Raw genomic sequence first — 13,549 nt, 5'->3', positions numbered from 1 at the left:
TATTCTCTTCCTGCACTCTTTCACAGCCATGAAGAATGGCCAGAATCTGTCCTTACATGTGGGAATAATTTCACCCAAAAAAGAGATGCAGTTGCAAGAAATGTGGCCAAAAAAAAAGGGGGGCACAGAACACAACACTACACAAGAGTTTAGAATGGGAGGCTAAGAATACTGTGTCCATCTGAAAGGATGGGGGAATTTTAGGTGAGTAGCATGTACAGTGATCTCTGAGTTAAAATTAGACTATGACACAAAGCGAACTAACACTCCTAATCTTGCAAAATGTGCCATAGGATTTTTATGTTTATAAATGGTCAAGACCTCAGTTTTACATCCCATTTTAAAAAACACCACTTCTAGCATAGGTACTCTGTTCAGATACCACTGTGATGCATTCAGATAGATGGATAGCAGAACCATGATACAGTAGCTGGGCATTGGTTCAGAACTCAGAATGAAGAGCACCACCTATTGAATCACCAACACAGCTTTACTCCCTTCAGCACTTACTTTCACCTTAGAGCTCTCTCATCCAACAGCCAACCATAGCTCATGTGGTAAGTTGAGATCACAGTCTGAGGCTGTATGGCTGCAAATAATGTCCATTCATTATAGTTCTGCTATTGTTCAATTTTTTGTTCCATAAAAAACAAATTTTGTACTTGTAATGTGGAAAACATAAAACAAATTACAGCTATAATAACATAAAACTATTATCATTCTTACCTTGAATCCAACAATCACACATAAAATTGGATTCCTTATGAACTACTGGATTTTATTTAATGTTCTCACAGTTGATTTGTCAACAATCAAGTCATCTCTTCATCAGAGCTGGATACTGAGTTTCCTGTGTTTGTTTCTTTCTTAGTTTTTCCTAGCCAATTCTCTGTATTTGTATTTCTTTCCTTTGTACCTTACCTAGAGTTTTGAAGAACAGAAGAATCTCTTCTGTGTTCCCACCAGTAAATGTCCTTGTTTATGCAGAGCAGCTTTCTGCATTTGGCTTACCCTACAGATCTCAAGTCTGGAGGCTTGTTTCTCCATGTGTTATATATCTCTCTTATTTCAAGCTTCCAACACAATTTTTCCTCTGTCTCTTAGAAGTAATTCTTTTAATATGGCATTGTGGGATTCCCCCATGTTTATTGTCTTCCAGTGGGGAGCCATTATCTTCAAATTAGGCTTTCAATCTGAAACAGGTGTAAATGATAGGCCATGGAATTAAAATTTAGTAAACAATTCTGTTGGTGATGTACAATACGGTACAGAATGCAGCTTGCTGTGTCTTCTGCAGGGCTAACCACGTTTGTTGTGTTTTTTCCAAACCTGAAAAACATATTCTCTTTTTTTCCTGGAACAACATGAAAATCTGTGAAGGTTTCATGAAATGAAGTACAAAACACATGCTATATATGAGTCACTTCATGAGCACATTTACTTCTCAAGTACACATTGCAAATCTGTAAGCAAAACACAGCAACACAATCATCAAATTCTCAGGCTACTGACTTGTTAGGCCTTCCATACTTTTGTAGCTGTCCTTAGATACTGATATGCTTTTACCACTTCTTTATTGCTTAGGACATTTAAGTAAATGAAAGGCAGACACTGGAATGTTTTTAAGGGGGCAAGCTGCAACCTTATTAACCTAACACCATGGCCACCCATCTCACATACCAGGAATTTAACTGGGTCTGGTGCAGGGTTACATGGCTGCCATCATATAACTAATAACTCAGGGTAACCCCCTTACCCTTACTCCCTAGGACGCAGCTAACTTCTGAATCCTTTAGCCTTCCCTTGCTGGGAGGAGTTGAGAGTACCAAGGGAGACCTCAGTATGTGAAGACTTCAGGCCCCCATACAGGCACAACACCCACCAGCTAAAATCCTAGGTCTCATTTATCTCTAGAAGGAGCTGGCCCTTTTAGCCTTTGTACACACTGGACAATCTGCAAGTTTTGACAACTGCACATTCCTATATTTTCTTTTAAAATTGTGTTTCTAAATCCGAGTATTGGTTACCCCAACTTTGCCTCCACATTGCTGCAAGGAAGGCAAACAAAAAAAGCTATCGAGGGCAGGGAATGTGTTCCAGCACCCTTGCCTATTATAACGTTTTAACCGAACCAATTTGAATGTGTTAACAACAAGCTCAGTTGATACTGACCTGGCTGGTTAGACATGTGCATCTTCGAAAAGTTGACAGCATTTAGTCTTCTGTGAGTTTACTTTCACATTTCCCACCATTTTGATCCAATTGACGTAGCCCTCTCTCATACCCATAGATTTGGGTAGAAAGCAGGATCTTCAATTTTAAATGCTTGAAAACTGGACTGAATTTGGGATTCTGTTCAAATATAACATGTGTGTTTGTAAAAGCGTACTTATACCCGACTGGCTTGTTTTTGAATGAATTGGAGACACCTCCAGTGAGGCACAGCATAGTTTCTCTCATTGCCTCAAAGAGGTTCTTAGTTGCAAAGAGTCTTGTTGATGCAGCTTAGTTCTGATTTTTGGGGGGTGTTTTGAAGAGCTCCGGGGAGATTCTTTGCTCAGTGGTCTGAAATCAAAGAGTTTGAAAGTCATTCGTTATTTTTTTAGCATTTAAACTGGCTTCTCCCTCCCACATCCAGGTTAGACTCTAGGAAGCTCCACCCTGTTAAAATGTATTTATCAGTTCTTGGAAGTAAAGGATGAGCAGCTAATTTTCTCTCTCATTTATTATATTCTTCTCTATTAACCTTACGGATGGAATATTTAAGAATCTGGATTTAATCTTTTTTTTTTCTTCTGAACGCAATCTGTTTCTGCCTGTCAACAGAATGTATAATTTGAGGTGAAAAATTGCGAGTAGAAAGTGGTAATATCATTGAATCAAATTGTACTAGAGTAAAATCAGCAATTTCAGTAGCATTTTATATATTTCTAATTAGTTTTTTAAATGTTCTCTTCTAGATTGTGTTCTTAACTGGTTTTGGCTATGTTTATGTGGACATTGCTCATCGCTGTGGTACAATAATAATAACTTTGGCACCAGAAGGAAGACCAGGACCTGTCCAGAGCATCCTGAACAGGTATATAAAGCTCATGGAAGATCATAAAAAACATTGGTAAATTTAAAAACTTATCCTAGGAAGTCATTAAGCCCTCTAAGTGTGAAATGACTTATGAAATCTGGCATAACTGTTTGCTTTGTCTAATACCACTGCATACGCAGTGGCATAAGTTTAGACCACATATTATGTTTTGTATATCACAGTAAAACATGACAATCTAACATGTGAGGTCATGTCACTCTAGGATAAACACTCAATGTCTGGTATAATAAACAGTACTGAGCTATTCATTTTAAAGAATTAAAAATAGTTTCCATTGTAATTTTGAGTGTATTCACAAGTTTAAAGTTTATGTGGCCAGTTCCTGCGGTTCTTACTCATGCAAAATTCCCACTGAAATTGGTGGGAGTTTTCTTCAGTAAGGGCTGCAGGAATGGCCCTATATACAGTCGTTAACTATGCACTCCATCATCTTTATAACACTCTTCCTTAGAAGACTCTCTCCCACTGTCATAGCATTGCTAAAACTTGGCTCTCAAATCCGTTCAACTCTTAATTATAACGTCACCTATTTATAACACTCAAAATGCTCAGCTTCCAGAGATGATGATACATTGAGAGAGGAATGTATATTTGCAGAGTTTTTATTTGAGCTATAATTAAGGATTAATCCCTGAGAAAGTGATCATCCAGCAGCACTTGTGCCTCCTGATAGCTTTTTTGGAAAAACAAGAAGGCAGGTCAAATCAAGTAAAATTGCAAACTCATGTTTTCCTTTCCTCCTATCTAGAACTCAGGAGAAGACCATTATATTTAAAATGTTCATCAGCCAGGCAAGCCTTGCAGTGTTTGATGAAATCACAAATCATAAAATGTCATCTGAACTTCTGCGGCTTACAGTGGACAACATTTTCCTTAACATGGCACCAGTAGCCAGCTACTTGAGATCCCTGTCTCATGAATTCCAGGGAGAGACCTCCGAAGGTCGTCTTCAGTTTTATAGTCTCCAAATATATTGTGGAGACTTGCAACTGGACAACCAGCTGTATAATAAATCCAGTTTCCATTTTGCAGTCCTGCTGTGCCAGGGAGAGAAAAATGAAACCATGCAGTGGTCCAAAGTGAACAATCTCATTTTATCCAACAAAGATTTGGAAGAATATAAGGAAAACTGTTTCATAAAACTCTGCATCACTTTATCAGAGGAACAGAATTTCTTGTTTTGCGTTAATGACCTCAACTTCGAACTGAAACCAGCCAGGCTGTATGTGGAAGACACATTTGTTTATTACATTAAGACCTTATTTGATACATATCTTCCAGACAGCAAAGTGATTGATCATTGCATGAAAACCTCAGCTATTACACAGATACTGCCTGAACAAGTGAGACAGCATGCTAAAGCTCTAGTCGACCCAGTGAAGTTAAGGAAGTTAGCAATACAACCAGTTAACCTCTTGGTCAGTATCCATGCTTCACTAAAGCTGTATATAGCTTCAGATCACACCCCTCTCTCCTTTTCTGTGTTTGAACGAGGACCCATCTACACCACTGCCAGACAGCTCATCCATGCCTTGGCCATGCATTATGCGGCGGGGGCACTGTTCAGAGCAGGTCAGTGTTTTTTCCTTATGGTTAGAATTGTAACATTTTCATTATGTACCAGTATCCAGTTATTCTCTCACAAGCTACTTACTAGAGTCAGATCTGTTGTTTTGTGCTTTAGATGGTCTTGCAAAATGACTATCATAGTCTAAGAAACATTTGATATTCTGCAATATGAGGGGTCAAATAAAATGGTGGGGCTGAAGTTGATGTACGTTTAAAGCTGTGGTGAATGTTAGTTGACCACCTGAAGACTTTTCCAAAGTCCTGTAAAAACTATTGTAATGTGTTCTATCTGTTTTAGTTTTTGTCTGTCTCAGATTATAAATACAATCAGAATCAAAACACAAATTCCTAACATGAACTCACAAAAAAGAGTTTATTTAATCAAATTATTCAATAAGTTGCTATGCATTCAAAGCAAATTATACCACTGAATGTTGTTTTCTTGTTAAATCTTACGGCTGCACTTTATGACTAGGAATCTGTCTTTCTTCATAGAGCCTTCATGCTAAACTGGCACACAGATGTTTATTGTCCTTTGATCCATGAAGTATGTAGTTTGCTGTACTGACTTTTTCCCATACAGGATCAATAGTGAGCAATTAGCCTCTTAGATTAATGGATGCATTCTTAAAATTCTGCCTCCCATAAATTCATAATAAAGTGACTCAGTCTCTTCTACACCTTAATAGGCACGGGAATTTGTAAATGATCACACACAGTTAATGTAGAACTTATTGCAACATCATATATATTTCCCTAAGTATGTAGAGTCAGATTTTCCAAAATCTTATTTTTTCCTTTTTTGCTACACACAATTATGTACCACATTTTCATGCATAATTACCATGATTGTGCATGTGTATCAGGTATTTATAGATGAATATGGCCAGTGAGAAGCCTAACTGGCCTTTCCCATGTGCAGATATCTGATTTGCAGAGCTGATCATGCCATAATGGTGCACACCAATTAGATAGTCATTATTTTCACATGCACTTGTGTGCAAACATTTTTTAAAATCAGGCCCCTATAGTACTAAAGGAGAGATTTAACTTCCTGCTAATTAAGAGCCAAATTGCAGTCCAACTAATGCAGTGGCACAAGATGCCCATTACCTCCATGCACCAGCTATCCATATCACAGGTAGCAGGAACGTTCATCGTTTGGATTTGGAGTTAGTCATCCCACATCCTCCAGTAATTAGCAGAAAATGACAGCTTTGGTGGCTTGGGCTGTGTTTAAAGGGAACGCTGTTTAAAAATGTTGGTTTACACTGTCACATTAAATTAGCAAAAGTCATATGGAAATTTTGAATTTTATTAGCCAAAATTAATCCCAATAGGTTGCCAATTAGGAGAATATGGTGGATCTTTGCTAAGACATTGTAGTAATGATTATTTCTTGTTAGCAGATATAAATACTAAGTGCCTTCTGATGTGTAGTAGAATAAGGCTTATGAAACATTGTACAATTTTAATACAGAATTTGTGAATTTTGGTGGATTTTGCTCAGTTCCTCATTTCTCCCCATATACACACACTTCCTCCCACACTCACCTCCTTCATTAAAAGGGCTTGAATCATGGTGATCTGACCTCCAGGCAAGATGCTGGACAAAGTTCCATTGAGAGCCTATCAGCTTCACTCCTGAGTATGGGCCAGAAATGGTCGCGCGCACACGCTCTCTCTCTCTCTCTCTCTCTCTCTCTCTCTCTCTCTCTCTCTCTCTCACACACACACACACACACACACCCTTGAAGATGAGCTTTGCTGCCTCCCCAGCCTTGCCAGAACCAACAGCTTATTATTCAAAGCCAAACTGTAGTGCACAGTCACGGGAATGCCAGGTTGTCCCAGAACTTTGTATTTAAACAGTTTCAGCCCTGCCTATCCATAATAGTTGAACAAGCTGATTGGCAGTGTGTGAGCAGAGTTCAGGCAAGCTCAGACTGGCAGGGTCTGTCGGTTTGGTGGAGAGGCTACATGTTCAGCCCTCTGTGGGATGGACCATTTTACGTCATTCATGAGCAATCGGTGATCAGTGATCAGATCAGCACGGATGATTTCTTGGGCATCTGCATCCATTCTTCCTCACCTGGAGAACCATTGTTTTGATGATGGGGTCTCTGAGGGAGAAGCACCTCCTGGAAGGACTCCATTACCTAAAACATTTGAAAAAACTTGAAATGTACAAAAATGGTAGATGTAAATGATCATTGCACCATTATTGATCAGAAACGATCCTGAGCAGATGGAGCATACGTTCCGTCTGTACACCACTGCCAGCCTCATCCTGTTTTCCGTCACTTTATACAGTGGCAAATACTTTTTTATGGAAATATTACATTGAAGCGAGGTAGCAGGCCCATGTGGGAGCACAGGGTTCCCCTGGGCTCCCAGCAAGAGAGGGCTGCCAATGGCACGCACCTCTGCAGGGCAGCAACTACAGGACTTTTGCCAACGTCCGAAGGCTTTCATTCCAGATCTTCTCCTGGAGTTGCCACTTAACTGTACTTGGGTGGGTTTTTTTGGTTTTTGTACCCATCCCAGCCTCTCCCTCATGTCCACTATGATTCCTGCTTTTTATCTTTAGTGTACTGTACCTCTCAACTGGCAAAGCTGAAATGGGGGACAGATTCTACAAGAATAATAGATTTTCCAGAAGCTTAAAATGATAGCACAAGATTAATTTCTTTCACATGAGTAACATTTTCTCTCTGCTCAGTTTCATGATTCAGCCTTAGGAGGGGCTGTGAGGGGTCACGAGGAAAGAATCTGGAGAACAGGAGCCCACAATGATGGGATGGGAATAAGGAGGGCAAAGCAGTTTCACAGTCCTCAGTAGGAAGACAAGAGCCAGTTCAGTCTCTCTTTTACTATTCTGTCCCTATTATGTATCATGTGACTCTGGCAGCCCTAACTGAAATCTGTGATTGTGAGATTGGCAGAGCAGGCAGTTTCTAATGGGTCTTTATTGTTGTTTCTGAATCAGTCTCAATGGGCTGCTGAAAACAACAGTTACGGCAGCACCATCTCTTTAAAAACCTCCTGCCAATCCACCAGCCTGAAAAAGAAGAGACCTGCAAACCAGATTTACAGTAAGACTCACAACAGAGCACTATACAGTGGCCATCAGGCTGGCCTCTGGCAACCCTGTATTTATATAGGAAACCAGATCTCCAGATACCTCTCCTGGGATATTCATAAGGAATACTCCCTTATGAGTAATCTAATCAGCATGTATATGTCATTGCTGTTTACACAACTGTACTGAGAAAAAGACATTTGTCTGGCTAGAACTAGGCTCAAGAAGAAAGTGATCAGCTCAGGAGGGTAGGGGTGGATGAAAAATAACTTCTCATGCACTTGTCAAAAATCTGCATCCCCTTTTCCAACACCCCATCAAGCAATTGACCTCCATGCTCCCATAAGTCTGTACATTGAATTGCTGTAAACTGGTTGTCATGATTCTCTCACGTAAGGATGAGAAATCACTATGTTGCCTACAAAAGAAGCTAAGCCTCCAGTACTGTTGCTCCTAGTTGTTAGAATCTAGCCTCCATCTCTCCACGCACACATTTAGCAGAAATACGGGAGGCTCGTGGAAGGAAGTCATTCCAAAGCTATTTGTGAGTTTGCCAAAGGGATTTCTTTGATTTACAAAGTATGAAAGATTGCCATTTCTGAATTCATAGTGGATGAGTTATTTCCCGTGTTTTGCTTAGAGGAAGTTCATAATGTGGTGAATTCTAGTGTAAAAATAAAAGGAATTAAGGAATAACTTTTTCACAACTGCTGCTTCCACAATTTTAGTGAATGTAACACTTGTCCTGTTTCTCCACATAGGCTGGGTTGTTGGATCTTTGGAAATTCTAGGAAGCCCAGCTAGCTTGGTGCGAAGTATAGGGAATGGCATAGCTGACTTCTTTAGGCTCCCATATGAGGGGCTGACCAGAGGCCCAGGAGCATTTGTCAGTGGAGTTTCCAGAGGAACAACATCGTTTGTTAAACACATTTCCAAAGGTAGATCTTTCACTTCATTGCTCCTACCTCTGCCGTGTTGTCATGCATTGTTAAAGAATGTGTTAAAGTCTAAAATGAAATTGCCTGCAGCTTTGTTTGCCTTGTTAGATTGCAAAGAAATGCAGGGAGGATAACAAAGCTCATATATAATGCCTTATGTATTAAACAGATCACTTCTTGACTACAGTATGCTAGAATGTTTCAGAAACTTCAGAATTTTAAACCTCCCATTGGGGAAACCAAGATTGGCTTGGCCATTATTCCGTGTGATAACTACAGAAATATTAAAGGTGTTCAGTACTTCTGCTAAACATAAGAAATTCTACACTACGTTGCCTCATCATATTTATTATTTCTAAAAAAAAAACGTAGATGCAGTTGTCATAACTTTTGTAAGTACATTTTGACGGGAAGGCAGATCTGAATTTAAAACATAGCCAGCTTTTCTTTTACAAGGATACATAAACAGTGCCATCTTGTGGCTTAACAAGGTCAGCAACAGAAAATGGAGCATTAGCTGTTTGCTAGCAATTCAGATTCAAAGAAGAGAAGCCCTTGTAGGATCATTTTATGAATCTTGGTTTACCTTTCCATCCATCCCCATTATGCTCATGTCAGATTTTAATAGTTTGGGAACCAAGGAAGGATATGTGGATGAGCTGCGCTTGTCACTAGTAAGGCAGGCCTGGTGAAGGGCAATGTAAAAGGCATGATATGCACTAATGAAGTACATTGATGTTGCTTAACAAATAATAATAAATTTATGTTACACATGGGCAATTTATTCAGTTGAATTGCTGTTCTGTTGGTAAGCATATTTCAGTGAGGCGTAGAATAAAACAGTTTGATCCAGATTCAAACATATAACTACATGTATTTAGGTACACTGACATCAATTACCAATCTTGCAACAAGTCTTGCTCGGAATATGGATCGTCTGTCACTGGATGAGGAGCATTATAACAGACAAGAAGAATGGAGAAGGCAGCTTCCAGAGAATTTGGGAGAAGGACTAAGACAGGGGCTTTCCCGCTTAGGCATCAGCCTTTTAGGTAACGTATTGTTACCATATTAATCATAGTTGTACTGGATATTTATGAACTACTCATTAGTCTTTCGTACAGTTGTATGCAAGTTAGAGATACAAAGACCAAAACTTTCTTAAATTGACACAGAGTTACTTATATGAGATATTGTTTCTGTTCATCCAGGATTATGGTGAGTTTAAATGTTATTTTTCTTGTTAATAATAATTGCAAATATAGAATAACTTCATATTCTCATACTGTTGTCATGAAACGCTTTTATTGGTACATGATGTATCGCTCAAAATGAAAGAATAATTCTGTATTGGGCATATGCTGGCTTGTAGGCAAGTCAGCACAAAGACATCATCATTCTGATGTTTACTTTCCAGTGAGTTATAGGAAAACTTTCTAAAACTGATTGTGTTTTCTACTGCACAATAGATATCAATGATGCTCGTTTTTGTTTGAAAACCACTTGAGCATAGTGCAAATGTCAAGTAAACTTCGATGAAGAATTCTACTTTTGCAAAGAAAGCCAGATTGGCCTGACTCAGTATAATTATATTAGTCAAGCAGCCAAATGGTTTGGTCAGAGGTGAAGATCACTATGGATATTTCAAAATATTACATAAAAGTTTGAAAACTAAACCACTCTGGAAAATCTCTGAAAGGAAGTTTTCTAGTTAAAGCATTCAGGAACTGGATTTTCTAGGGTACTTCTATTTGTCACACTAGCAAAGGAATGCCAAATTGTATTCTTTGGCAAGGTGCCTTAGTGCATATGAAGGAGTATGAATCCCTCAGAGATCAAAGTGACCAAAAAACATTCCAGAGCAAAAGGTTAAAAGAGATGAGCTTGACAGGATTTGTCCTTGTTCCTAATCTTCAGTATTATACACAACTCCTAAATTTACAACCGCAACCCTGAAAGCCCCAAAGAGGAAGTGGTAAAATGTTACAAGTTCAGGTTAAGTTACTGAAAATTATTTTAGGTGAAAATATTAGATGATATGAAGCCCTGTCATTTGATAATGCTGTAACCTGGCAAGCTAGTGTCCTGAGAGAAAATGTGTATGAAGCAGCAATTGCATATATTAGTAGCCACTAACCCAATAGTAAACTGGTACAGATATTGCAAATCATAGGCAGTTTACAGAAGGTTTTTTTTGTTTTGTTTTATTGGGCTGGGGGCAGTCAAGCTGAGTAACTGGATAAAGATTTCACTTTGGGAAGCATTGCATCAGTCCTGTATTGGATGCTGGTGAGGAATAGTTTGGTGATCTTACCTCAGTCACAAATAAGACCACAGGCCAATGTGATGGCCACCCTTTTGGCCAACACAGAGGCGACTGAACTGGGGAACTGCAGAGCTAAAAGCATGAGCTGCTACAACTTGAGCTAAAGAGCCAACACTCTGTTCTTGGGGGCTGTAACAACAAATATCCTCTGTGGATTGGCACATACAGGCGACTTGTAACACACACTTACCAGTGGATTACACCACACTTGTCACATACACCCAGGCTCAGTGCACTAAGTTTCCTAATATCTTTTTGAAAGGCTACAGTGGTTATGTGGATACTTCTGGGTTTATGAAAATAGCAGGAATTAGAATGCTGGAGCCTCCTTGATTACCCAAGAACTCAAACATTATGCTGGAAATATGAGGTTATTAATGTTGCACTTAAACAGTACTCATCTAAATACCAAATAACGTCTTGCTTTTAATTGCTGCTGTTCCCCAAAACACGAAAGAAGAGCAATAGTTTACATGTTGGCTTAGACTGCAGTTGCAGCGCTGTTTTATTTTAAAATTTCAACAGTCCCAGGAATAAGGAACTTGTACTCTCTGTCTCCATGGTTCTGTTTACAAATTCTTCACTGCTAAAGTAATACCTACTATTCTTAGTAATAGAAATAATTAACTTCCCAAATAAATACCTGTGGTTACTCTAAGGGAATTGACAAGTATGGAGCCAGTCAGTATCTGTGAGGAATCAGCAGACTTCACAATAGTATCAGACACAAATCTTGATTTCTTCTGATAACATCAAAAAGACTGATTCTCTTATTAAGTATACAAACACTAGGCATCTAAGTTATGTACATAATACACGTACATTCCAGCTGTTACAGATACATCATAATGACATTTCTCCCCTGACCATTCAGTTTTAGGGATTTTAGAAATCCATCCAAAACAGATTTGGTTGGAGTAAAGTGCTGCAGTGCTGGTTTGCTTTACCAGCACATTTACAGAACGCTTAAAAAAATACCTCCAGTGACTTTCTTCTACAATGAAGTGAAATGAAGTGGTGCTGCTGTGTTCTTTTCTCTCACAAGCAGAAAGCATTCAGAATGAATCTAAAGATAGGGATTTCTAGGTCCTTTGTAGAAATAATTTCTATGATTGCATAGATTAATGGAAATGAAAAAAACATGGAAAAGACCTATAGGATCAGATGGTCAAAGCAGCATAATGTGTCTTCCGGTCACCCCAAATGTGCAAACAGTTTGGGTAATTGCATATGCAAATGGCCAGTTTTAGTCATATGAGTGCACAATTATCTGATTTACATATGTATTTGTGGTAATTGCATAGAAAAAAATGAGTGCACATTTACACACCTAACTTGCTTGACAATCTAGCCCATTATGGCCCCAATTCAGCAAAGCACTTAAGCACGTGCTTAAGTGCTTTGCTGAATCAGGGCCAAAGTCATGTACTCTGTCTCCTTCTCAGTGCAAGTTGTTCCCCACAGTGCATTCTTAAGTGCTTCGTTCTGTCTAGTTTTAAATGACTCAAGCACTGTCAGGGTGTTGTTTGATTTGATTGTTATCTCTGGCTCGCTATTTTCTTATTTTCTAGTTACGAGGAGACTGCTGGGTGTTTTTTGTCATATTTTTGATATCAAAGGAGTCGAGGCATTTTTTCTGTTATAGATCTAAATATAAAAGTATATAAAATATAAAAGTGTAGATTGTGGTATTTAGATTATAAACTCCTCAGTGCAGGGGGCCATGTCATCTTTTGCATCTTGTATAGCATTAATCACACTATCATGCCTTAAATAAAAACTAATAATTATGTGAGAGAGAATATTGATGCTATGGGATCAGTTTCAAAAATGTTGGCTCTGGTGAAAGACACCACATTGAATCAGCTCCTTTTTATGAAATGGAACATTTTTGAGTAATTGAACAGCTGTCTAACCCTAGCGAAACAGACGTTTCAGAAAAACTGAAGGAGGACTGTACGCTCCACTCACACTCTACTTCATGCTAGCAAGCTATTTTGTTTAGTAGTATTAGTAGAATGTAGCATGAACAAACTAGTAATTTTGTAGTTGGACAATGTAAAGCCTGGCTTTTGGAAGCTGTGATTTCCATTACAGACAACCCAGATCTGAAGAAGAGCTCTGTGTAAGCTCAAAAGCTCGTCTCTTTCACAAAAAGAAGTTCATCCCATAAACGATGTTACCTCACCCACCTTGTCTCTCTAAACTTTATTATTCACCATAATAGCGGTTGTATGACAGTTGCATCCATTGGGATCAGGGCTCCATTATGCTTGGCTTTGTACATACAAGATAGTAAGAGACAGTACCTGTCCTGAAGATCTTGCAGTCTAAGCCCCTAATCCAGCAAATATTTATGCACATGCTTAACTGTATTCACAAGTGGGCATGTTCATTTCAGTAGTACTACCCAGTGCTTAAAAGTAAAAAGCACATGTTGTTTGCAGTAAGGCAACCACTTTCTGACAATATTTTCAGAAACTAGAACACTTGTGTCACACAACTGACAAAAGTACTCTGTGTGCTTATGT

General features: G+C 38.8%; 1 protein-coding gene across 12 annotated transcripts in view; it reads left to right on the top strand.

Moving 5' to 3' along the window:
* Positions 1-13,549, top strand: part of VPS13B (vacuolar protein sorting 13 homolog B) — a 914,031-nt gene that overhangs the window by 880,150 nt on the left and 20,332 nt on the right. For all 12 annotated transcript variants that reach the window (XM_037892217.2, XM_037892214.2, XM_027818377.3 and 9 more), the window contains exons 55-58: positions 2,961-3,079; positions 3,852-4,675; positions 8,516-8,692; positions 9,574-9,744. In XM_037892217.2, coding sequence (XP_037748145.1) covers positions 2,961-3,079; positions 3,852-4,675; positions 8,516-8,692; positions 9,574-9,744 — 1,291 coding nt within the window. The remainder of the gene's footprint in view (positions 1-2,960; positions 3,080-3,851; positions 4,676-8,515; positions 8,693-9,573; positions 9,745-13,549) is intronic.

Source organism: Chelonia mydas, chromosome 2 (assembly GCF_015237465.2).
Source record: "Chelonia mydas isolate rCheMyd1 chromosome 2, rCheMyd1.pri.v2, whole genome shotgun sequence".
NCBI classification, from domain to species: Eukaryota; Metazoa; Chordata; order Testudines; family Cheloniidae; genus Chelonia; species Chelonia mydas.
This window is presented reverse-complemented; position numbering and strand designations above follow the sequence as displayed.